Source organism: Pithys albifrons, chromosome 7 (genome assembly GCF_047495875.1).
Source record: "Pithys albifrons albifrons isolate INPA30051 chromosome 7, PitAlb_v1, whole genome shotgun sequence".
In the NCBI taxonomy this organism is placed as follows: domain Eukaryota; kingdom Metazoa; phylum Chordata; class Aves; order Passeriformes; family Thamnophilidae; genus Pithys; species Pithys albifrons.
Window position 1 is genome coordinate 570766 of NC_092464.1, and position 24418 is coordinate 595183.

The 24418-nt window shown below is 67.8% G+C and overlaps 3 protein-coding genes across 10 annotated transcripts; 1 reads left to right on the plus strand and 2 right to left on the minus strand.

Annotated features, from left to right (window-relative positions):
* ASIC3 (acid sensing ion channel subunit 3) lies at positions 1-8062 on the minus strand. The gene is given in 11 exon segments (XM_071560865.1): positions 1-227; positions 229-317; positions 911-982; positions 1065-1144; positions 1250-1341; positions 2426-2579; positions 2899-2955; positions 3035-3185; positions 4214-4341; positions 4448-4598; positions 7101-8062. Coding segments are annotated over 11 exon segments (1626 nt in total). The 5' UTR covers positions 7656-8062; the 3' UTR covers positions 1-130.
* Positions 7354-24054, plus strand: ATG9B (autophagy related 9B). Of its 8 annotated transcripts, none has more exons than XM_071560860.1 (15): positions 7354-7401; positions 16995-17156; positions 17372-17415; positions 17541-17605; positions 17685-17843; positions 18209-18350; positions 19562-20310; positions 20424-20577; positions 21109-21288; positions 21467-21712; positions 21781-21989; positions 22483-22585; positions 23114-23210; positions 23341-23450; positions 23790-24054. In XM_071560860.1, the coding sequence occupies exons 2-14, from the start codon at positions 17021-17023 to the stop codon at positions 23433-23435; spliced, it is 2379 nt and encodes a 792-aa protein (XP_071416961.1). In that variant the 5' UTR covers positions 7354-7401; positions 16995-17020; the 3' UTR covers positions 23436-23450; positions 23790-24054. The 8 variants fall into 8 exon arrangements, with proteins under 8 accessions (XP_071416961.1, XP_071416957.1, XP_071416963.1 ...); XM_071560856.1 differs by having other exon boundaries at positions 7357-7401; positions 17018-17156; XM_071560862.1 differs by having other exon boundaries at positions 7357-7401; positions 17018-17156; positions 17689-17796.
* Positions 9166-14649, minus strand: ABCB8 (ATP binding cassette subfamily B member 8). Its single transcript, XM_071560864.1, has 16 exons — positions 14554-14649; positions 13296-13590; positions 12698-12853; positions 12523-12617; positions 12346-12451; positions 12104-12265; positions 11935-12020; positions 11759-11856; positions 11570-11675; positions 11419-11452; positions 10924-11060; positions 10723-10817; positions 10399-10532; positions 10177-10324; positions 9407-9657; positions 9166-9289 (listed from the first exon to the last, which is right to left on the minus strand). The coding sequence occupies exons 1-16, from the start codon at positions 14628-14630 to the stop codon at positions 9209-9211; spliced, it is 2061 nt and encodes a 686-aa protein (XP_071416965.1). The 5' UTR covers positions 14631-14649; the 3' UTR covers positions 9166-9208.
* Positions 24055-24418: the final 364 nt, after the last annotated feature.

Sequence of the window (24418 nt, forward strand, 5' to 3'; positions counted from 1 at the left end):
TCTGGGGCACCTCTTTATTCAGGGGTGCTGCGGGGTCGCATGTCCAGCGCGGGGGAGGCACAGGCAGTGCATGCAGGGTCAGGGGAGTGGGGCTGGGGGGGCCCCTCGCCCCCAGCCCCCCGATACCCCCTCAGGGGGCGGGGGGGGCCCGGAGGCTGCCCCGTGGGCCGGGGGTGCCCCCCACGCCCCCGGCCAGCGGGGGGGGTGGGCTGGGCCCCGCGGACGGGTGCGGGGGGCCCTAGAGCCGGGTGACGAGGTAGCAGGTTCGGGGCGACGCCGAGACGGGGCGTGGGGCCACGCAGGGGGGGCCGGGCGCTCTGCGAGAGGGTTGGGGTGTCAGGCAGAGTCGGGGGGTCGGCTCTCCCCACTGTCCCTCTCCCCCTGCGCCCCGCCGTGCTGGGGGACTCAGCCCAAGTGCCCCCCGGGAGTCCCCCAGCTTTGAGGGACCGCCGTGCAGCCGTTGTGGAGCCAGGCTGGCCCTCCGTCCCCAAGCAGTCCCCTTTTCTGCCCCACCCTGTCCCAGGAGGGAGGCTGGGGGATCCCAGCCTGGATGGGGGTGGTCCCGGGGCATGGGCGACTCCGGGACAGGGTGCTGGAGATCGTGAGGACGGGGCGGGATGCGGGGGCAGGGGGACTTCTGCAGGGAATGGGGGTTCTGCAGGGAATGGGGGTTCTGCAGGGAATGGGGGTTCTGCAGGGAATGGTCCCTCCCGACCAGTGCCAGCCCCGGGGGGCTCCGGCTGCCTCCCCGCGTGTACCTGGGTGGGCGCGGGGCCGCGGGGCTGCCCGGGACCGCCGGGTGCTCCTGGACGGGCACATGGAGGGACCAGAGAGCGGTGAGCGGGGTGGGCGGGGATGAGGTGGGACACCCCCGGGCGGGGTCTGGGGGCGAGGGGCGCGGGAGGGTTACCAGGGTGCCGCTGTCGCTCCGGGGGTTCCGCTTCTTCTCCTTGTACAGGCTCAGGAGTTTGTCCCGGAACACCTGGGGGGTGCAGGTCAGAGCCCCCCCTACCCCCGAGACCCCCGGGCGGGGGTGGGCGTTGGAGGGGCCAGCGGGGCCTCACCTCGTACAGGTAATCGAAGATCTCCAGAATGGTGAGGAGGCTGGCGCCGATGAAAAGCCCCATCTGCCCCCCGATGTCACCTGGATGGGGGGCGGTGTCAAAGAGGGCACACCCCTCAGAACTCACTGGCCCACTACGACCCCCCGGCACCCACCCAATCCCCTCCAGCCCCTCCCGGCCCTCACCCAGCAGCCCTGCCACCTCGTATGCCTTCTTCTGCTCGATCATCTCATAGTTCAGCGCCTCGAAGAAGATGTCCAGGACCAGCACATTGTCCCTGGGGGCACACGGGGGACACAGGAGATGAGGGGACAGCATCAGGCATGGGGGGCCGTGCCAGGCATAGGAGACCGTGCCAGGCAGGCTGGGCCATGCCATGGGCTACAGGGGGCTGGGCAGAGGGGTCTGCCTGGAGCTGGGGGAGACAAGGATGTGCTGGGCTGTACTCTGGGGTGCTGTGCCGTGCTGGCTGTGCCATCTGTGCCACGGTATGTTGGGCTGTGCCATGCAGGGCCACATCTTTTTCCCTTTTCTGGGGCAGATTTGTATAGGGGAGGCTGTGCTGTGCCAGTTCATGTGTGCTGGGGACATGTGGCTGCGTCTTGTCACACCATCAAACCACGCCAGTTCAGGGATCCTGGCAATGCCATGTGGCTGAGCCATGCTGTGTCCCCCCATCACACCATGCTGTGTCAGTTTACAGTGCTGGGAAGGCCATGTGGCTGTGCCATGTCACACCAGTGCATGTGTGCTGGGGGACACGGTGTGCTGTACCACACTGCCACATCGTGCTTTGCCACTTCGTGTGTGCTGGGGGACACCCTGTGGCTGTGCCAGTCCATGGCTGGTGAGGATGGTGTATTGCACCACCTGTGTCATGCTGTGCGGCCGTGCCGTGTCACACACCATGCCCTGTCACGTCACACCAGTTCACATGCTGGGGATGCCATGTGGCTGTGCCATGTCACACCAGTTCACACGCTGGGGATGCCATGTGGCTGTGCCATGTCACACTGTCAGGCCATGCCATGTCACACCAGTTCACATGCTGGGGATGCCATGTGGCTGTGCCGTGTCACACTGTCAGGCCATGCCATGTCACACCAGTTCACACGCTGGGGATGCCATGTGGCTGTGCCGTGTCACACATCATGCCCTGTCACATCACACCAGTTCACACGCTGGGGATGCCATGTGGCTGTGCCATGTCACACTGTCAGGCCATGCCATGTCACACCAGTTCACACGCTGGGGATGCCATGTGGCTGTGCTGTGCCATGTCACACCATCACGCTGTGCCATGCAGTGTGCTGGCAGGCAGAGGGTGACACCACAGTGGCAGGGGCAGCAGTGTCACTCACGCGATGTACTGCTCTGTCTTGTTGAACTTCTTGGCCAGGTACTTTGCCGAGGCCTTGCTGGGGATCTTCACCATGGAGAGCTCTTTGCCGTAGCGCACCATGGCACAGGGCGTGCGGCACGCACAGTACTCGCTGTCCTTCGTCACCAGGAAGTCTAGGGGGGCGCGGGTGGGATGGGGACCCCAAGGACCCCTGCCCATGAGGGGGATGCTCGGGGACAGAGCCAGGGCCACATGGGAGGAACCCAGCCTTGCTTTTCTGGGGACAGTGGTGACCCCCACCCTGGTGAGGGCACGGGGACATTGAAGCCATGGTTGCACTGAGGGGGGCACAGGGACACCAGAGCTGCACTCGCAGTAACAGGGACACGGAAGGCCCAGGGACACAAGAGCCATGCTCACTGCAATAGGAGCACAGTGGGGGTGAGGGGCCCCAGGGGTGCCTGGGGCCGTTGTGGGGCCGGGGGTACGTACCCAGCGCGGGGTCAGCACACTCCTTGTACTGCTCCGGGGTGCAGACGTTGGCGTTGCCTGCGGGGGAGGCGGCGGTCGCAGGGGTGGGGGGGGGTCCCGGCAGCCCCCGCAGCCCCCCGGCCGCCCCCCCGCTCACCCGGCATGTGCACCATGCGGCAGTTGCAGTTCTCGGCCAGGTAGCGCGTCTCGCAGTCCAGGCGGCACGCGGTCAGGCTGTAGTTGGTGAAGAAGTCGGACTCGATGGGGGTGGCCTTGCAGTCCCCCCACGGGGGGGGCAGGTACACCAGCTGCCAGGCGCCCGCTAAGGAAAACGCGGCATTCTGGGGTCCCCAGTGTCATTCCTGGTGTCATCCCTGGGCACGCTGCCACCTCCCAGCCCATCACAGGCAGAGTTCGTTCTGCACAGCCAGTGCCCACCACCCCAGAGCCCCTGTTCCACCCTGTCCCCTCCTTTCTGGACATGGGGACAGGTGTAGGCAGTGTCACATCTACCAGGTGCCACAGTGAGGGCTGCCATGTGCCACCTGGGAGCACACGGGAGGCAGACGTGCCAGGCGGGGGGTTGGTACAGACCCCCACGCTCCCCTCGGTGTGTGGTGCTGGCAGGGCGGGGCTCGTCCTGCGCAGCCAGTGCTGGGAGGGCTCCCAGTCCTGCACCCCCCGTGCCCTCATCCCACGCTGTCCCTCCCTGCTGGGCACAGGACAGGTGTTGCAGACAGTGTCACCTGCAGCAGATGCCACAGTGGGAGGGAAGGAGCCGGTGAGGGCTGGCACATGGCACCTGAGAGCACACGGGAGCCGGGTGTGCAGGGATCGTGCCTGGCGAGGGACCCAGCACCCCCACCCGTGGGTGCCAGGGCCACGCTCCTGCTGCTGCCGCGCTCCTGCCGCCTGCGCCACGCGCACTGGCACACGTGGTGACACCCACCCGAGGCACCTAAATTTAGGTGTCTGGCTGCGGGGGCCGGGTGCTGCCACCCCCCCGGCGGCTGTTCTGCAGGAGCCAGGGGGTCGCTGCCGGAGCTGGTGCCTGTGGAGAGGCCTCGTGGTTGTGGTGTGGGGCTGCCCCACACCATGTGCTGCTCCCAGCCAGCACAGTGGCACTGTGCCCATGGCACAGCTTGGCATGGGATGTCTCTGCAGGGATGGCTGTGGTACCCATGACAGGGTTTGCGATGCCCCTATGGCTTGGGATGTCCCAGTATGTTCACACCAGGCTGTCTCAAGCCCTTTGGAGGCACATCCCAATCTCTTTGGGGGTACATCCTGATTCCCTGGGGGTCCATGCCCAGCCCCAGGTGCCATGCCTGGATACCCGCTGCTGCTGGCAGGAGACAAAGGTCTGGAAGCCAGGGGCGACACCAAAGCCCAACTGGTCGATGAAGGGTGGCTCCTCCTGGCTGTGGATCTGCACTTTCACCCCCACCTCAAATGATGTCTCGTCTGCAGGGCAGGGGGGCAGGGGTCAGGAGCTGGGCAGGGGCACTCACCTGTGTTCCCAGACAGGCAGGGGGGCTCACCTGTGTCCCCAGACAGGCAGGGGTCTCACCTGTGTCCCCCCAGACAGGCAGATACTCCTCCTGCTGCACGTTGAGCATGAGCTCGAGGCCGTTGCCGGAGCCTCCCTGCAGCGTGGTCAGGACCTCACGCCCTGGCCCCCCAGGGTTGAATGTGTAGCACTTCCCCAGGCGTGTGAAGATCTGGGGGGACACGGGGGACACACAGGACATGGGGATGGGGCCCTCAGTGACACTGCAGGGACCCTGTGGGGACACAGGGTCACAGATGGGAGACACAGGAATGGGGATCTTAGTGCCCCTGGGGCAGCATCCCAGCACCCCACAGGACCCAGTGCAGGATCCCAGTGTCTTGGGGCACGATCCCAGAGCCCCCCTGTGCCCAGAACAAGGCCAGGACAGTGCCTGGGCTGCCGTGGCTCTGCAGGGATATTGGGTTTCAGCGAGGCTCCAGAGGACACGTGGGGACACTTGAGCAGGGAGGGCACATGCCAGAACAGTGATGGGGACTGGGACACCCTAGTCACAGTGGCAGAGGCCACCGTGTCCCCTCAAAACCTGAGAGCCTGGGGACCTGCATCGCCAGCCAGGGAGCCCAGGGTGACCTTGAGCCCCACCCACAGCGAGGGCTCCTGGGGTGACCCAGAGCCCCCAGGACTGGCCCTGTGGCCCCCTAGTCCTGCCATACAGTCCCATGGGGTCACAGCCCCATCTGCTATGGGTGCCCCCCTCGGGGGTGGTGTCCCATGGGGGGGGCGTTGCTGTGGCAACGAGCTGCTCCCAAAGTGGGGACCCGTTGCCATGGCAACACGGTGCCCAAGGAGGAAAGGGGGGGGCGGGTGTCATGGCAACGGCTGCCCAGCATGGGGATGCCTGGGTGGGGCATGGATGGGGACAGGGATGGGGACATGGCCACAGCACTGCCAGCCCTCCTGCTTCCCACAGCTGGGTCACCCAGGGTCCCCCAGCCCTGCACCCTGGGGACATGCTGTTCCCACTCTCTGCTCTTCCACCCCTGGACCCATGTGCCCACAGTGCTGTCCTGCCCCATCCCAACAGCCCTGGGGGAGGCAAGAAGTGGGCACAGCCTGCCCCAGTGGCCCTTGGGCCGTCACCACGTGCGCAGGTACCTCAGGGACCCTGATGACAGGGCTGGGACAATGTGTAAGGAGACAGTGCCAGAGCTCATTACTGCAGCCCAGGGCAGAGGATCCCAATCCAGAACTGAGCCCAGATGGACATGCAGAGACAGGGCCCTGTGGCTCAGCCATACAAGTGCCACCCCAAGTCCTGTTCTGGGGACCCTCAGCCCTCCCACCACACATCCTGGCCCTCGAGCCCAGGGGCCACTGCTGTAGCCTGGTCCTGCTGCAGGGACACCAGCAGAGCGGTTTGGGCAAGGGTATGGGGGCACAGGGTGCACAGTGAGCCACAGGGAGGGCACAAAGCTGCCAAAGGGCAGCTCATCACTGAGCTCCACAGAGAATTAATTAATGCTCTAAGAGCATTAAGGTGACAGTAATTGCTGGGGACAGAGACGAGGACTGGGCAGAGCTGGCACAGCAGGCACTGGCTGCTCAGCACCTGCAGCATACTCTTGCAGCATGAGGGATGTACTCATCCTGCCCATGCCACCATCACTGCCCGTCCTGTCTGTGCCACCATCCCTGCCTGTGCCAGCCATCCCTCTCTGTCATACACATGCCATGATCCCCGCTAGTACCACCGTCCCTGCTCTGTTCTGGGGGCAGTGGTGTGGCCAGGTGCCCACGGCCCAGGGGAGCCAGTGCTGGCATAGGGACCCACACACACACCAGATGTAGAGGAGCTGCCCCTGAGAACCTCTGTGCCAACAGTCAGGGCAACAGCGGCTGCTGACAATGCCCAGGTGGCACCTGGAGCTGGCACAGGGGAGTGGAGCTGGGGGCGGTACCTGTGGGCACCCTGTACAGGTGAGCAACCCACACCTGTGAGCACTCCAGAAACACAAGCACCCCATAAATGTGAGCATCCTGTACCCATGGGCACGCTGTACTCTTGAGCAGCCTGTACCTCTGAGCACCCCACACCTGTGAGCACCCCATACCTGTGGGCACTCCATACCAGTGCACATTTCGTGCCCACTGCCACCCCATCTGAGTGTCTGCATGCCAGCAGAGCCCCCAGCCCAGCATAGAGTCCCCAGCCCAGCATAGAGCCCTGCTCCAGCCTGGGCACAGTTCCCAGCCACCTGACACTCCTGTGGTGTGCAGGGCGGGGACACCTCTGGCTGGCAGCCGCTGTGCCCAGAGGGGTGGGCAGGGGCTGATGCTGCTGTGGGTGATGGGATGCACTGGTCAGCCAGAGAAGGGGCTTGCCCACAGATGCCCGACCTTGGCAGGACACGTAGGTCCCTCTGCAGTGTCCAGGAAGGCAGGCAAGGGCTCAGGGTACTGTGGGTGATGAGAGGCAGAAGTGGGATGGCAGAAGGGACTCACCTGCCAGTGCCCAACCCTGGCAGGACACCTGCATCCCTGCACAGCCCCAGGGACACACAGCGAGTCCCCTCCCGGTCCTCACCATGCCCATGGGCAGTAGGATGGGAGAAGAGGCTCACCCATGGGTGGCCGATCCTGGCAGGACACCTGTGTCCCTGCACAGCCCCGGGAGCACACGGGGGCCCCTCCCCGCCCTCTGGGTACTCACCACGGTGAAGTTGCGGGCAGTGCAGCCGGTGCCGCGGAAGGAGCACTGCAGCAGCATTTCGGCCAGGTCGTGGCCCGTGCGGTTGTAGAACTCGGCCATGCTGAAGGGTTTCGCCTTGAAGTTCTTGAAGTTGGCCTTGTCGCGCAGCGCGGCCAGGACGTGGGGCTCGGCCAGCTGCGGGTTGCTGATCTCGTAGCGCTCGTTGAGCAGCGCCAGCAGCTCGCCCACGTGGTACATGTCGTTGCGGGTGATTTTGGAGAAGCGGAACTCGTTGAGGTTGCAGATGGTGATGGCCGGGAAGGTGAGGTTGCGGGCGGCCACCTCGTCCAGCTTGGTGACGTGGGGGTAGGTGAGGAAGTAGGCGACGCGCTCGGCGCACACGAGCAGCAGCAGCCCCAGCGAGCCCAGGAAGAAGCCGCCCCAGAGCACGCGGCGCAGGGACACGGCCCCGTAGGCGAAGACGTGGCTGATGCCGTGCAGCGAGGAGCTGTGGGCGAAGGCCCGCAGGCTCGAGAGCCCCTCGCCCTCCCCGCTGCCCTCCGAGCCCCTCCTCATCCTGCCGCCGCCGGGCCCCTGCCGTGCCCGGCACCCTCAGCCCATCGCCGCGCCGGGCTCAGGGCGCTGCCGGCGGGGAGGGCACCGGGAAGGAGGAGGGTGGGCAGGGCAGAGGAAGGCAGGGAATGGGAGGGCAGGACCGGCCGCTCCGCTTCCCCGTGCTGCCGGTGCCGGTGCCGCCCGAGCGGTGCCGCGGAGCTGCCGGCAGCGCAGCCCCGGTCCCAGTCCCGATGCCGGTCCCAGCCCCAGCCTCAGCCTCAGCCTCAGCCCCGGTCCCGGTCTCAGCTCCGGTCTCGGATCCGATTCTGGTTCCAGCCACGATCCCGATCCCGGCCCTGGTCCCAGCCCCGGCCCCTGTCCCAGCTCCGCTCCCGCCGCGGCGCAGCCGCCGCCGCCGCCGCCGGTCCCGCCGCCCCCGCCCCTCCCGCTCGGCTCCACCCGCCGCCCCCGCCGGCGGCCACGGCGCTGGGGCAGGGGGTGGGCTGAGACCCCCCGGCAAGGAGGGGTCAGCAGCGCTCCTTCATCGGGCGGCCCGGGGGCACCCACCCCGCGGGTCACACAGGGGTCCCCTCCATCCCGGGGTCACGCAGAGGTTCCCGCACGCCGGGGGCGATCAAGGGGACGTCAAGGGGACCCCCTACTCCGGGGGTGACACAGGGGTCCCACATCCCAAGGCTGACACAGGACACACCCCCACCCCGGGAGGGTCACGCGGGGCTGATCCTACCCCAGAGGGTCACAGGTGTTCCCCGAGCCTGAGGGGTGACACAGGGGTCCCCCACCCTGAGGGGCGACACAGGGGATCCTGCAGCCCCTGGGCCACACAGGGGGATCCCCTATTCCAGGGGTCCCCAATCCCGGCGTCATGCAGGGGTTCCTTCACCAGGGTCTCCCACCCAAGGAACACGACACAGGGTCCCTCCACGCCAGGGATGGTACTGGGTCCTCCACTCTGGAGGGACACAGGTGACTGTCCCACCCCAGCGCGGGTCACACAGGGGTCTCCCCACCCCAGAGGTCACACAGGGGACCTTCACGCCGAAGGTGATACGTGGGACCCCCTAGCCCAGGGGGTGACACAGACGCTCCTCATCTCAGGGGTGACACAGGAGCTCCCCCACCGGAGGGGGGTGCCCTCACTCCGAGGGTGACAGAGGGGCCCCCCACTCCCCCCTACCCCGGGGGTCACGCAGGGGTCCCCCTATCCCAGGGGTGGTGCAGGGGGTCCCCCACTCCAGAAGGGCCACACAGGGGCCCCCCTATCTCGGTTGGAGGCTCACAGGAAGAAGGGGGTGACACAGGGGACCCCCCGGCCCCGTGAGCAGCGCGGCGGGGGGAAAGGGCAGTGCCACCAGGGCCAGCCGCGCCCACAAACCCAACGTCCCTCAGCACAGACCCCGCCCCTCCGATATCCCGTCCCCTCCCGGTGCCAAGGGCGCTCCCGAGCGGCCCGGAGGACCCTTCGCGGCGTCCCACCAGGGCAAGGGAGAGCAGAGCAGAGCCCCCCATCCGCCTTCCATCCCTGTTTATTGGGGAACAGCGGGGGGACTCCCTTAGGACTCCTCCTTGGTCTGCTGTCGGATGAGCTCGGCGTAGAGTCCCCCTCGTCGCAGCAGCTCCTCGTGGGTCCCTGCCTGCGGGGACAGCAGGGACGGCGTCACGCCCCGGTGCCCGCCCCGGTGCCCGCCCCGGTGCCCGCCCCGGTGCCCGCCCCGGTGCCCGCCCCGGTGCCCGCCCCGGCGCGGTCTCACCTCGGCCACGCGGCCGCGGGCCAGCACTGCGATGAGGTGCGCGGCGCGGATGGTGCTGAGGCGGTGGGCGATGAGCAGCACGGTGCGGCCCGAGGCCGCCCGGTCCAGCGCCTCTTGCACCGCCCGCTCCGCCTGAGCGTCCAGCGCGCTCGTGGCCTCGTCCAGGATGAGCACGGCGGGGTCCTTGAGCAGCGCCCGGGCTATCGCGATGCGCTGCTTCTGCCCCCCCGACAGCGCCGCGCCACGCTCGCCTGCGGGACACCGCGGGGATGGGGACACATGGGGACAACAGAGGCATGGGGCACACTGCGGGGACACCATGGGCACACCATGGGCATGGGGGGACACCGTGGGGACACTGCAGGATGGGGGAACAGCATGGGCATGAGGGGACAGTGCAGGATGGGGGGAAAACCATGGGGACACCTCGGGCGTGGGGGAGACAGCACGGGATGGGGGACAACTGTGGGGGTGGGGGGAGACACCCATGAGGACAGGGGACAGCTGCTGCTGCACCATGCTGGGAGAACCCCCAACCCAGAGCCAGGGAATGCTCAGGAATGCCAGTGTCACATCAGCCAGGGGAGCCCCTCCAACCCAGAGCCAGGGACCCTCTGCATCCAAATCCCATCCCGCCTGTCCAGAGCCCGGCTCCCTCTGGTACAGCTGAGCACCGGCAGTGACCAACCAGCAGACGGTGTCCCCACGGGACCGGGGTCACCCCTGCCAGCGTCCCACACTTGCCCATTCCCCTCCCACCCCAGCCATACCCACGACAGTGTCGTAGCCCTCGGGGAAGCTGCGGATGAAGCCGTCAGCATTGGCCAGCCGGGCTGCCTCGTACACCTCAGCGTCGGAGGCTCCCGGCTTCCCAAAACGGATGTTCTCCATGATAGTCGTTGCAAACAGCACGGGCTCCTGTGGCAGCATCCAGGCCCTCAGCGCTGAGCCTCAGGGATAGCCACCCCCTCATCTGTCCCTCCTGTCCCCACCTGACTGATGAAGCCAATGACCTGCCCCCGCAGCCAGGAGGGGTCCAGGCTGGCGATATCGTGCCCATCCAGGGTGATGGTTCCTGCTGTGGGCTCATAGAACCGCTCCAGCAGCGCCGCCACCGTCGACTTCCCTACAGAGGGAACTGCTCAGCCCCCACTGCAGCAGCAATGCAGGGGTCCCAGTCCCTGGCACACACTGGGCGCCCTGGGCAGGGGACTGGGGTGCAGGAGGACATGCCCAGGGAGAGGCAAAGGCCTGGGACACTAAGGTCCCACGGGGCTGTGACATGGGGGTCCAGAGAGTCCCAGGAGAGCTGGTACCTCCTCCAGAGGGTCCCACGATGGCCACAGTCTGGCAGGGGTGCAGAGTGAGGCTGAAATCCTGCAGAACAGGGTAGCCAGGCCGGGTGGGATAACTGCAGGGAGAGGAGAGGGGGGCTGTGGGGACACAGTGCCAGCCCTCTAGCCTGCGGGGTGGCCCAGGGGCCACAGAGGGCCGAGCAGGGGGTTGGGGGGGCTCACCTGAAGGAGACGTGGTGGAAGCAGATGCGGCCGCGCAGGGAGTGGGCAGGAATGGAGACCCCCCCCTGCAGAGGCACAAGGGGCTCCAGTGTCAGCAGCTCGAAGACACGGGCACCGGCACTCAGACCCCGCACCACCTGCAGGGGGACAGTGCCGCCACCCTCAGAACCCCCCCAGACTGAGACCCCCAGCTGTGGGGACAGCAGGAGCACCTCTGGACCCCAGACCTCCAGACTCTGCCTCACTGACACTCAGACCCTGTACCACCTGTAAGAAGGGTGGCAGGAGCACCCTCAGACCCTCGACCCTGGGAGCAGCAGGAGCAGCCTCAGACCCCCAGCTCTGGACCACCAGCCCCTGCTTGCACCAGCACTCAGACCTTGCACCACCTCTGGGGAGAGTGGTGGAAGCACCCCATGGACTCCCAGTGGGCAGTGGCACCCCCATCCCCAGACCCCCATCCCTGGGGGTGCCAGTTCCCTCTGCCCCACCTACCTGCCCCATCAGGATGGAGATGTTGGCCAAGGACCTGAGGTGCACAAGGGGAGAGGCCACACTCAGGGCTGTGCCAGGGCAGGCTGTGGGGAATGGGGAGTGTGGGGGGGATACTGAGGGTCCCAGGGGTAAAACCAGGCCCTGCCCTGACCTTTGTACTGTCTGGGAGGCCACCAGGAAGGACATGAGGTCACCTGGTGAGAGCTCATCCCCAGCCATCAGGGAGCCACCGACGAAGATGGTTCCCAACACAATGCCTGTGGGATGGGGGCAGAGGTGGTGTTTGGAAGGGGTTCTGCTCCACAGCCCCGTGGGGTCCCACCCCACAGACCGCACTCACCATTGAGTGCCAGGTTGGAAAGCCCCTGGAAGGCAGCGATGCCGAGCCCCAGCCGCTCACTCAGCTGGCCAGAGTGGTCCACCTCAGCACAGAACAGCCTGGGGCAGGGACAGGCTGGGGTCCCCACTGCCCCCACTGCCCCCCACCACTCCTGAGCCTCCCACCCTCACCCTTACCTCGCTTGTTGCTCCTCCATGGCAAAGGCGCGCACGGTCCTCACATTCCCCAGCGCCTCGTCGGCCACCACAGTGGCCTTGGCCACCTGCAGGGAGAGGGGGGACAGTGGGAACACCCCTGGGTGTGGCTCCGGGGGATGGCAGGGCTGAGGTGGCGGGGGCGGGTTACCTGCTCCTGTGCCTGGCGGGAGAGGCTGCGGAGGAAGGCGCCGATGAAGGCTCCAGCGCCCACCAGCGCCGGCAGCGCCACGAGCAGGAGCCCCGTGAGCTTGGGCGAGAGCAGGTACAGCGACACGAAGCAGCCGGCGGTCTGGGTGCCACTGCGCAGGCCCTGGGGTGGGGGGCACGGTGGGTGGGGTTGTTGTGGGCCAGGGGGGCCGCCAGGCTCACCCAGGACATGCCTGACCTCACCTGGGAGATGGCCAGCTTGAAGGAGGACTTGAACTCCTGGATGTCGGCTGTCAGCCGTGTCACCAGCTGCCCCGTGCGTGTGGCATCAAAGAAGGCCACGTCCTGCCTGCCGGGGCAGCAGTGCGTGGGGGTCCCTGCTGCCCCCGTTCCACCCGTGCCCCCGTCCCCCCGGGTTACCTGAGCAGGGTGGTGAAGAGCGCCTTGCGCATGTTGCCGGCCACCTGCTCACCGACACGCGCCAGCAGCGCAATGTACCCGAAGGTCAGCAGCCCCTGTTGGAGGGGGGGTCAGGAGGGGTGGGGGCACCCCAGGGACCCCCCGGCACCTGCCCTTTAGGGAGGTCAGCACCCACCTGCAGGCAGTAGACGGCAAGGAGGCGCAGGGCCGGGCGCCGCACCTCCCGCAGGTACGTGGGGATGTGGCCACGGGCACACTGGGCCACCACGTTCACCAGCTGCCCCAGCAGCACCGGAATGCGCACGTTGAGCAGGGCTGCACCCAGTGCCAGCTGTGGGGACGTGGATGGGGACAGTGGGTGTCAGGTCATGGCACTGGGACAGCAGGTATCACAGCATGGCACCAGGACAGAGGGTGCCACACCGTGGCATGGGGACACTGGGTGTCATGCCATGGCACTTGGGACAATGGCTGTTACACCATAGCACCAAGACAGTGGCTGTCACACCATGGCATGGGGACAGCAGGTGCAATGCCACTGCACAAGGACCATGGCCATCATGATGTGGCAGTGGGACAGTGACTGTCATGCCATGACACTGGGACAGCAGGTGTCACACCATGGCAATGGGACAATGGCCATCATGCCCCAGCACTAAGGCAGTGGCTGTTGTTCTGTGGCACTGGGAGAGCTCGTGTCGCCCCACAGAGCAGCTGTGACACGGGGACAGTGGGGATGAGGGTACTGTGGCCACCTGCCCGCCCCTGCTCACCACGATGGCAGCCGAGAGCGCCAGGAGCTGTGGGCGCAGGAAGGTCCAGAATAGTGGCCAGTTGAAGAGGGGCTCCAGCGGGGGCTCTGCAGCCTCGGGGACACCGGAGGGGACCGTGGGGACAGGGGGGACAGTGGCCTCCTGGCAGCATGCAGCCGTGCCCAGCAGCCCCAGCACCACACAGCCCGTGGCTGAGCCAGCCAGGAGCAGGCGCCGGGTGGCCACGGGGGCAGGGGCCACGGGGGGCAGCCGGGGGGGCTTGGCCAGATCCAGGCGCCCCCACCCATACCTGAAACTGGGGAGAGAAGTGAGCTCGAGGGGGAGCCCAGGGATCCCCAGTAGACCCCAGAGACCACCCAACTGCCCGGGGCTGTCTGGCACAGGGAAACCCCCACCCCTGTCCTGATGCTCCCCCTGTCCCCACTCCTGGTGTCCTGGGAGCCCCGACCTCCCCACAGCCCCCACAGACCACCAGAGACCCCCTGAGACACCAGTCCCAGCTCCGCCCATCTGCCAAGGGACCCAGGAGTCCAGGACTTCTTCAGGACCCTCTGGAACCCAAGCCCAGATGCCCTCCCACTACACCCCACCAAGAGCTGGGGTTCCCCCCTCAAGGGACGCAGGAGTCTGGGCCCCCACCGGGAGTCCCCCCAAGATCCCAGAGTCCCAATTCCTCCACCACACCCCCACCAACTGTTGGGGTCCCCTCGCTACTCCCATCACCCAAGGAACCTGAGTCTGGAAGCCCCAGGACACCCCAGGACTGCAGAGTCCGGGGTCCCCCACCACACCCCACCCCACCAAGGGTCCGGGACGTCTCCAGGGCTCCCCAGTACTGGCCTCTGTGTCGGCGCCCCCACCCCAAGCTCTGCCCCACTGCCCCGGGACACCCACCCACCCCTGAGCCCCCCGGGAGCCCTGACCACCCCGCAGCCCTTCTGCTCCCCCGGGACACCAACCCACCCCTGAGCCCCCCGGGAGCCCCGACCACCCCGCAGCCTTCCTGCTCCCCGGGACCTCAAAGTCCGGACGCCCCCCAGCAACAATCGGGGTTCCTCCCCCACCCAAGGGACCCAAGAGTCCGGGACCTCGAGCCCCCCCCAATCCCCCGGGACCACCCGGGATTCCCCGAGTCCCCCACACTCCCCTGGGACCCCGCAGTCCAGACTCCACCCCCCAGAGTTTGGGTTCTTTCCCCTCCCACTCAAGGGACGCGACAGTCCAGGACCCCCGCGGTCCCCCCGCACCGCCCCGGTACCTGCGCCCCGCGGCGGAGGGCGGGCGGAGCCGGGTCCAAGCGCCTGCCGCTCGCAGCAGCAGCACCGGCAGCGGCATGGCGGCGCCGGGGGCGGCACCGGGGGCGGCACCGGGGAGGGACCGGGGCGGGACCGGGGAGGGACCGGGGCGGGACCGGGGAGGGACCGGGGGCGGCACGGGGGGCGGCACCGGGGCCGGCACCCGGGAGGGACCGGGGCGGAACCGGGGGCGGCACCGGGGGCACCGGGGCGGCACCGAGAACGAACCGGGGAGAGACTGGGCGAGGGACGGGGAGGGACCGGGCGGGGGCCGGGACCGGGCAGGGACCGGGCAGGGACCGGGCGGCGAGTGTCACCGAACAGGAGGCGTCACCGGGGGCGGCACTGGGGAGGGACCGAGCGAAGGGGCAGCACCGGAGGGAGAGGTGGCACGGGGCAAGGGGGCTGTCCCGGGGGCGGTACAGAGAGGGACCGGGCAGGGACCGGGGCGGGAGGGGCGGCCCCGGGCGGGCGGAGCCCCAAACACCGCGGCCCGGCCCCCGACCCGCACCGGCCTCGCACCGGCGCCTCGGGCCCCTCCCCGGGCTCCTCACCCCGACCCCTCGAATCCCTGGTCCCCGCACTCCCGCCCTCCCCGGGGCCGCCTCCGGACCCCCCGCACCCGTACCGTGACCCCGCACCGGGAAGCCCCGCTGCCCCCCGGGCCCGCTGCCATGTCCGGCGGTGGGACCCGGGGCCCCGTGAGCGCCCGGCACCGGCGGGGACAGCGGCGGGGACTGAGCCAGCACTGAGCGGCCAGGTGAGCCGGGCTGGGGACACCTGGCCAGCGATGGGGGTGCCGGGGGTCGCACAGCTCCGCTGTCCCCGGTGCGGGGTCTCCCCCTCCTTCCCGGGGACCCCCAGCCCGACCGCTGCCCGGGACCCCCGCGCCGGGGGACACGGGGACACCGCAGCACACGCGTCCCCCGGCGGTCGTGGGGGGCCCGTGTCCTACGTGTGACGCCGGGGGGTCTGGGTCACTCCGGGGGGTCTGGGTGCGCCGCCCGTGTCCCCACGGGGCAGCCGCGTGTCACCACCGGGTCACGTGTCACCACCGGGGTGGCAGCGTGGGGCAGTGACCCTGCTGTGTCCCTACGCGGGGTCGCGGGGCTTCCCGTGTGACACAGGTGCCGCTGCGGGGACACACCCATGTCCTGGCAGGGTCATCGGGGCCATTGCCCGAGGCCGCTGTGTCCCGCGGGTCCCCTGGGCTCTGTCCCCTCGCCTCGGGAGGGTCCCAGCTGCCCGGCCCGGGGGTCCCCCCGGCCCCCCCGCTGTTTACTCTCTCGGGCTATTTTCGGGCCCCGCGAGTATTTTTGGCCGTCCCGTGCGGGGCACGTTGGGGGACGGGACGGGACGGGCCGTGCCGGTGTCACCCGCCGGGACACTCGATCCCGGGGGACGCGGCCGCTGTCCCCAACGGGGACTTGCACAAGTGGGGGTCGCGTTCCTCCTGCTGTCGCACCAGCCCCGCGGCCGCGCGCCGTGAGTCATCCCCGGACAGGAGGGGCCGGACGGTGTCACCTGCGGCCACCGGCCCTGCCGAACACCGGCTGTGGCCACCGCGGGGGACGCAGGTGTCGCGCAGGGCTGCGGGGGCACCGGCCGGCGGCGGTAAAAGGAGGAGCGGAGGCGCGGGGGGGCCTGTCGTGCTCTGGAGTTGAGGGTCCTGTCCTGCTTCAGGGGTGGGAGTCCCATCCTGTGCCGAGGGGAGGAGGTCCCATCCTGCCCCAGGGAGTGACGGTCCCGTCCGAGGGTTTGGGGTCCTATCCTCCCCTGGGAAGGTGGGGGTCCCCCTGCCCTGGGGAATGGTCCTGTCCTGAGGGTTTGGTGTCCTGCCCTGCCCCAGCGGCGTGTGTGTGTGTGTGTGTGTGTGTCTCGTCCTTCTCCAGGCAGGGGATCCCCCAGGGCACTGAGAGGCCACCGGGGCACAGAGCTGGTCCTGCTCCCGGCGGCGGTCCCTTCGCTCTGCGTGGGGGTTCTGTGGGGTGGGGGTTCTGTGGGTACAGGAGTCCATGGCAAGGGCATTTATGGAGCGGAGGGATGGGGGGGCTGTGGGTACGGGGCTCCATAGGGAGAGGAGTCCCCACACTCGGACCGGGGGGGAAGCACAGCTTGGCCCAGGGGAAGCTGGGGGGGTCAGTTGGGGTCCCTGGGGCCGGGCAGGAGGGTCTGTCCCGGGGAGCCCCGCAGGGTCACGGCGGGCGCTGGTGCTGGCCCAGCCGGTGGGACAGGATGGGCTGGTGGTACCTGCGGTGTCACCGTAGTGTCACCTGCCCGAGGCCGGGGCCAGCTCAGGCCACCCGAATTTGGGGCATGCAGGTGACGCTGCGGGATCTGAGCGGCATTTCCGGTGCCCCAAACCTGCCCGTCCCGCCCCACGGCCGCCCCGCCGCGGCAGCAGGTGCCGACAGGTGTCCCCGGCAGGTGATGGCAGAGCAGGGAGAGAAGGACCTGGAGTACCGGGAATACCAGGAATACCAGCGGCTGGAGGACTGCGAGGAGGACTCACCGCCCGGCGAGGATGAGGAGGAGCTGCTGCTGCACGTCACCGAGGGGCCGACGGGTACTGGGGTCTTACCTAGCAGGGGTACTGGGGGTCCCTGTGGGCCATCTGGGGGTCCCAGGTGGGAGAGTTAGAGTCCCAGGTGAGGGGGTTTGTGGTCCCAAGTGGGGGTTGTGGATCTCAGTGGAGCAGTCCCAGGTGGGGATTTGGAGTCCCAGCCGGGAGGGGAGTCCATACCTCATTCCCACCTGACCCCACCATGTGTTTCCCCCCAGATTCGTGGCACCACATCAAGGACCTGGACAGTTTCTTCACCAAGATATCCTAGCATGGCCCCTGGAGGCTCTGTGGGGGAACACAGGGGTACATGGGAGAACCCCGAGGATGGGGGGATGGCACAGGAGGGTCCATCACACTCTCACAAGTTCCTTAACCCTCCCGTACATCTACCACTTCCATCAGAGGAATGGCTTCGCCTGCGTTGTGCTCTCAGATGTCCTCGAGCTGGTGTAAGTGACACCACGTTGTCACCACACTGTGCCACGTGGATGTGACACGAGGATCGCACTGACCCCTCCTGCCCCCCAGGCAGTTCCTGTTCGTCGTCACCTTCAGCACGTTCCTGCTGTGCTGTGTTGACTATGATGTCCTGTTCGCCACCCGCCCCCTCAACCAGAGCCACGTCCCCGAGCACAGCAAGGTGACACTGCCCGATGCCGTGCTGCCCGCCCCGCAGTGTGCCCGCAGGTGTGCAGGGACACTGGGGTGGCTGCACAGGGTCCCAGTGCTGGGGGTGAGGTGTGGGCTCCCAGCACTCTGGGTGACACTTGTGCCCTCACGGGCTCAGTGCCCTCGGGTGGCTGCTGTCCCTTCTAGCATTGGTGGTGTGGCCACATGGGTGTCCCAGTGCCACCAGTGTGTGACCATGTGGGGGTTCCAGTGCCACTGGTGTGGCCACATACAGTTCTGGTGCTGTCCCCCACAGACTCCCTGGCAGCGGATGACTGTGGAGGAGTTGGTGACACTGGTGATACCTGTGTCCCTGCAGGCTCCATGGCAGCAGGTGGCCATAGGGGGTCCTAGTGGCACTGGTGACACCTGTGTTGCTGCAGGCTCCGTGGCAGCGGGTGGCTGCTGTTCCTGCTGGTGCTGGCGGGCATGGTGTGGCTGTGTCGCCTGGTCACGGCACTCCGGCGTCTCGTGGGCTACTGGGAGATCCGCAGGTTCTACATCCAAGCCCTCGGCATTCCTGCCGTGAGTGAGGGCTGAAGGGTCTGGGAAGGGCCAGGGAGGGCAGGGGCAGGGGTCTGGGGTCAGGGCTGTGCCATGTGGTGATGTGGTGCCATGCCATGCTGCATGGTGCTGGGCTGTGCAGTGCTGAGCCATCCCATGCTGAGCTGTGCCATGCCATGCTGCATGGTGCTGGGCTGTGCAGTGCTGAGCCATTCCATGCTGAGCTGTGCCATGCCATGCTGCATGGTGCTGGGCTATGCAGGGCTGAGCCATCCCATGCTGAGCTGTGCCATGCCATGCTGAGCTGTGCCATGCCATGCTGAGCTGTGCCATGCTATGCTGCATGGTGCTGGGCTGTGCAGTGCTGAGCCATTCCATGCTGAGCTGTGCCATGCCATGCTGCATGGTGCTGGGCTGTGCAGTGCTGAGCCATTCCATGCTGAGCTGTGCCATGCCATGCTGCATGGTGCTGGGCTATGCAGGGCTGAGCCATGCCATGCTGAGCTGTGCCATGCCATGCTGCATGGTGCTGGGCTGTGCAGTGCTGAGCCATTCCATGCTGAGCTGTGCCATGCCATGCTGCATGGTGCTGGGCTATGCAGGGCTGAGCCATGCCATGCTGAGCTGTGCCATGCCATGCTGAGCTGTGCCATGCCATGCTGCATGGTGCTGGGCTGTGCAGTGCTGAGCCATGCCATGCTGAGCTGTGCCATGCCATGCTGCATGGTGCTGGGCTGTGCAGTGCTGAGCCAAGCCGTACCATGCTGTGCTGTGCCATGCCATGCTGAGTGATGCCCTGTGGTGCTGAGCTGTGCCATTGACATATGGTCCTGGGACATGCCATTTCACTCTGACCCATGCCAGTGCTGTGAGGTGCTGAGCTGTGCCGTGCTGACTTGAGTCATGCAGTGCTGAGCTGTGCTGTGTAGAGCCGTGCCATGCTGTGCTGCACGGTGCTAACCAGTGCCATGGGGTGCTGTGCCGTGCTGAGCTCTGCTATGGGGTGCCAGTGCCAATCCCTGTGTCATTGTCAGTGGAGGAGCTGAACAACCGCAGCTGGCAGTCGGTGCTGAGCCGTGGCGTGCCATGCTGTACCATGCCATGCCAGTGTCAGTGTCCATGTCATTGTCGCAGGATGAGCTGTGTAACCACAGCTGGCAGTCGGTGCTGAGCCGTGGCGTGCCATGCTGTGCCATGCCATGCCAGTGTCAGTGTCCATGTCATTGTCGCAGGATGAGCTGTGTAACCACAGCTGGCAGTCGGTGCAGGCCCGGCTGCTGGCGCTGCAGCGGCGCCAGCCCCTGTGTGTGCCACGCCGGGAGCTGACGGAGCTCGACATCCACCACCGCATCCTGCGCTTCCGCAACTACACCGTGGCCATGGTCAACAAGTCCCTGCTGCCCGTGCGCTTCCACCTCCCGCTGCTCGGCCCCGTCGTCTTCCTCACGCGCGGCCTGCAGTTCAACCTGGAGCTGCTGCTGTTCCGGGGCCCGGCCGCGCTCTTCCAGAACACCTGGAGCCTGCGGCCGCAGGTGAAGCGCGCGGGCACGCGGCGGGCGCTGGCGCGGGGGCTGGCACGGGCCGCGGTGCTGCTGGGGGTGGCCAACCTGGCGCTGTGCCCCTGCGTGCTGGGCTGGCGCCTGCTGCTCGCCTTCTTCAGCTACGCCGAGGGGCTGAAGCGGGCTCCGGGCAGCCTGGGCGCCCGCCGCTGGTCACTCTACGCCCGCCACTACCTGCGCCACTTCAACGAGCTGGGCCACGAGCTGCAGGCGCGGCTGAGCCGCGGCCACGCGCCGGCCACCAAGTACATGGACTCGTTCAGCAGCCCGCTGCTGGCCGTGCTGGCCCGCCACGTCGGCTTCTTCGCCGGCTCCGTGCTGGCCGTGCTCATTGTCCTCACCGTGTACGACGAGGACGTGCTGACGGTGCAGCACATCCTGACGGCCATCACGCTGCTGGGGCTGGTGGTCACCGTGGCCAGGTGGGTGCCGGGGCTGGCAATCACAGTGGGTGTGCTGGGCTCTGTGTCACTGCAGGCTGTGCTGGGTGGGCGGGGGGGGACTCGGGTGGTACCGCTGCCTGTCCCCCCACCAGGTCCTTCATTCCCGACGAGCACTCGGTGTGGTGCCCCGAACAGCTGCTGCAGCGGGTCCTGGCGCACGTCCATTACCTGCCCGAGCACTGGCAGGGCCGTGCCGGCCGTGCCGAGACGCGTGCGGAGATGGCACAGCTCTTCCAGTACAAGGCGGTGGGTGTAGCCAGCCCCCTCTCCACAGAACCGCCCTCCTTCAAGACCCCCTTCCCTGGGACCCTCCTCCCCACTCCTGGGATCCTGCAGACTGGGAGCTACTTGTCCCAGGATCTCCCACCTGGGACCCTCCTGTCCCAAGAGTCCTGCACTCCGGGGGACTGCCCTGGCACTCCTTGCCACAATCCTCCACCCCGAGGACACCCACAGACTGGGAGCTTCCTTTCCAAGGATCCCCCACGCTGTGATCCCTTGTGGCAAGACTGCCCCCTGCCCCAAGACTCCCCATGCCTTGGAATCTCCCACTCTGGGACCCCTTCCTTTAGTCTAGGACCCCCCACCCAAGGACACACCATCTCCCACCCTGGGCCCCACTGCCATAAGATCCCCCCCCCCGAGCCCCCCTGCCTCTGCGCTCCCCTCCGCAGGACCCACCACCTTGGAATGCCCACCTTGGACCTCCCAACGCAGTACTTCTCATCCCGGCAACCCCGTGTCGGGACCCCCCTAAAGTCCCTGCCCCCCACTCAGGTTTTCATCCTGGAGGAGCTGCTGAGCCCCCTCGTGACCCCCCTAATCCTCATCTTCGCGTTCCCCCCCCGCGCCCTCGACATCGTCGATTTCTTCCGCAACTTCACGGTGGAGGTGGCGGGGGTGGGCGACATCTGCTCCTTCGCTCAGCTGGACGTGCGGCACCACGGCAACCCGCAGGTGCGGGGCTTGGGGGGCCCGGGACGGCCGAGGGAGGGATCGCGAGGCAGAGGGGTCCGTGTTGGGGTGTCCCATGTCCCTGTCTCTGCAGTGGGTGTCGGGTGGGGGGCACACAGAGGACCCCCGTAGTGGGGTTAGGGGTCCCGTGTCGGGGTGTCTCATGTCCCTGTCCCCGCAGTGGCTGTCGGGGGGGCACACGGATGCCCCCCCGGAGCGCCAAGCGGAGCACGGGAAGACGGAGCTGTCGCTGATGCGCTTCGCCCTGAGCAACCCGCGGTGGCGGCCCCCGCCGCCCGCCCGGCGCTTCCTCGGCCACCTGCACGCCCAGGTGACCCGCGACGCGGCCACCGCGCCCCCCTCCCGGGCCCTGCTGGCCGAGGGGCCCCTGCCTGCGTCCCTCCTGTCCGAGGACTCGGCCCTGGCGGTGAGTGCGGGCGGTTTGGAGGGCCTGCGGGGTGTCTTGGGGTCCCTTCCTGATGTGTGTCCCCGCAGCGCGAGGGGCTGGTGGCCAGTGTCCTGGTGGCCAGCGGGCTGGTGGCCCGGGATTCCCGCTTCGGGCAGCCCTGCAGCACGGCCAGCGCCACCGCCAGCCTGCTGGCGTCCCTGCGGACCCCCCTGGTGATACCCCCGGGGACTCCCCTGCCCGGACAGGGGCGCGGAGCCCCCGACAGCCCCGGAGAGCAGCTGAGCCCCGAGGAGAGGTGGGGACGGGGCAGGCGTGGGGAGGGGGCACGTGGTGGGGAGGGGACTCTGGGGAGGGGTATCACGGCAGGGGGAGGTGTGTCACAGGGGGTAGGGGATGTCATGGGGGGGACGAGTGTTGTGGTGAGGGGAGGGGCTGTCACGGTGGTGAGGGGCTGTCACGGTGGGGAGGGGGCGTCGCGGTGGCTCAGGGTGTCACAGCTGAGACGGGTGTCACGGCTCAGGGGTGTTGTGGGCAGGAGAGGGCATCATGGAGGGGGTTTCACGGCAGGGAGGGGTTTCACAGCGACTCGGGGGTGCCATGGTGGGGTGGAGGAGTCAAGGCAGGAAGGGGGTGGTGGGGAGGAATGTGGTGGGCGTGGATGTCGAGGCAGGGAAGGAGTGTCGTGGTGGGGAGGGGGTTGTCACGACGACTCAGGGGTGTTGCGGTGAGGAGGGGGTGTCGTGGTGCGGGTGTCACGCCGTCCCCCCCGTGTCGCCCCCCGCCCCCAGACCGGCGCTGAGCGAGTCGCGGCTGCGCAGCCTGAGCCGCTCGGCGCTGCTGGCCGAGGTGGCCTCGGCCGAGATGAGCCTCCACGCCATCTATCTGCACCAGGTGTGTCACCTGGGGTCCCTCGGCGTCCCCCTGCCCGCGGCACCCCCGGGATATGGGTCCTCTGGTGTCCCCCTACCTGGCCCTGACACCTTTCCCACATCCCCCATCCCATGTCCCCTGTCCCCCATCCCATGTCCCCTGTCCCCCAGCCCCATTCCAGGCTGCCCCCTCGCACTGCCCCACTGGGTGAACCCTGACCCCAAATAGCCGCTGCCAGATGGGGCACTGGGGACAAGGCCCTGTGGCCAGTGTCACCCGTGTGCCCCTTCTGCCCCCTCCTTCCGTGGCCAGGGGGTGTCCTGGGCTGGGGAACCTCCTCCCTGCTGCCCCATGGGGAGGCAGCTTGTCATGGGGGGCTCTGAACACCAATACAGGGCAGGCTCTGAGCACCAATATGGGGGGGCTGTGCTGTGGTGGGGGGGTCTAAGCAGCAAGGTGGGGGGCTCTGCCTCTGGAGGGGCTCTGAGCACTGATATGGGGGTCCCTGCTATGCCGGGGGGCTCTGATCCCTTCTCACCACCCCTGCAGCTCCACCAGCAGCAGCAGCAGCCACAGGGGCCTGGCCCTCAGCCCCCAGCAGGGTGGGTGACCACGGGGGCACCCAAACCCTTCTTCGTGACCACAGGTGAGCACTGGCCAGGTGGGGGGTCCCAGGGGGCTGGGGGGACATTTCTTACCCCCCACCCGCAGGGCTGAGCCCTGAGCTGGAGCCGTGGAGGCATCCTGGGGATCCTGACCTGCCCTGTGACCCCCAGGCTCGGCTGCCCGGGCCTCGCAGCTCCGTGAGATGCCGCTGGGCGGGTGGGCCGAGGAGGAGGAGGAGGAGGAAGAAGAGGAGATGATGACATAGCTGGACTCGGCTCTGGTGGGTGGGGGCATGAGGGGGTGGGGAGCCCCAGGCCTGGGGACAGGGAGACCCTGGGGTGGGGCATGGTGACCCCAGGGATGGGGACATGGGGGACCCCAGGACTGGGACATGAAAGATTCCTGGGGGTGGAAAATGGGGGATCCTGGTGCTGGGTATAGAGAGACCCCTGGCATTGGAACACAGAGACCTCCAGAACAGGGATACGGTGACCCCGGGGCTGGGGCACAGGGAATCCTGGGGCTGGGGTTCACTGGGGTCTGGCTGCCACGTGTGCTGGGGTCCCCACTGGGGGGTCTCCACTCTGGGGTCCCCGCTGATGTCCCATTCCCTCCACAGGGTCCTGGTTGTGCTGAGACACCCCAGAGGTGCCGGGGAAGCTGCTGTGGGCGTGGGGCAGGTGCAGTGGGGGGCTTGCCATGCCCACTGTGCTGCTGGGGGGGTCCTACCCATGGGAGCCCCCCACCTTGGGGTGTCCTTGGTGCCCCTGCTGTGGTGTGGGGCCAGGGGTGCTGCTGGGGCCCTTCCAGGTGCTGTGTATAGGGGGGTGCACAGGGCTGGTGCATCCCACAGTGTCCTGGGCACCAGCTGAAATAAAGGTGTACAGGGGAGCTGTGTCTGCTGGCTGCACTTGAGGGGGTGGGCTGGGGGAGCCCGGGGGGGGCGATGCCCTAGACAGGGACATGGCACTTTGGGGGTGACTCTGGGGTGCATGGGCAGATGGCAGGAGTGGTGCTGAGGTGGTGCCACTCACCTGCAGCTGCACAGGTGTGAGCCACAGGACCATGGCTATGTCCCCCCTCCCATCCTTTCCCACCCCTTGGAGCCATGGGATTTTAGCCTTTTCCCCTCGCACCTCACGGCCAGAGCATGGCTGTGTCCCCTCACCCCCCGTTTCCCACCCCTCATGTCCTGAGTGTGGCCAGGTGACCTTAGAGGTGCCACAGAATCCGGCCCCCACCCCCCAG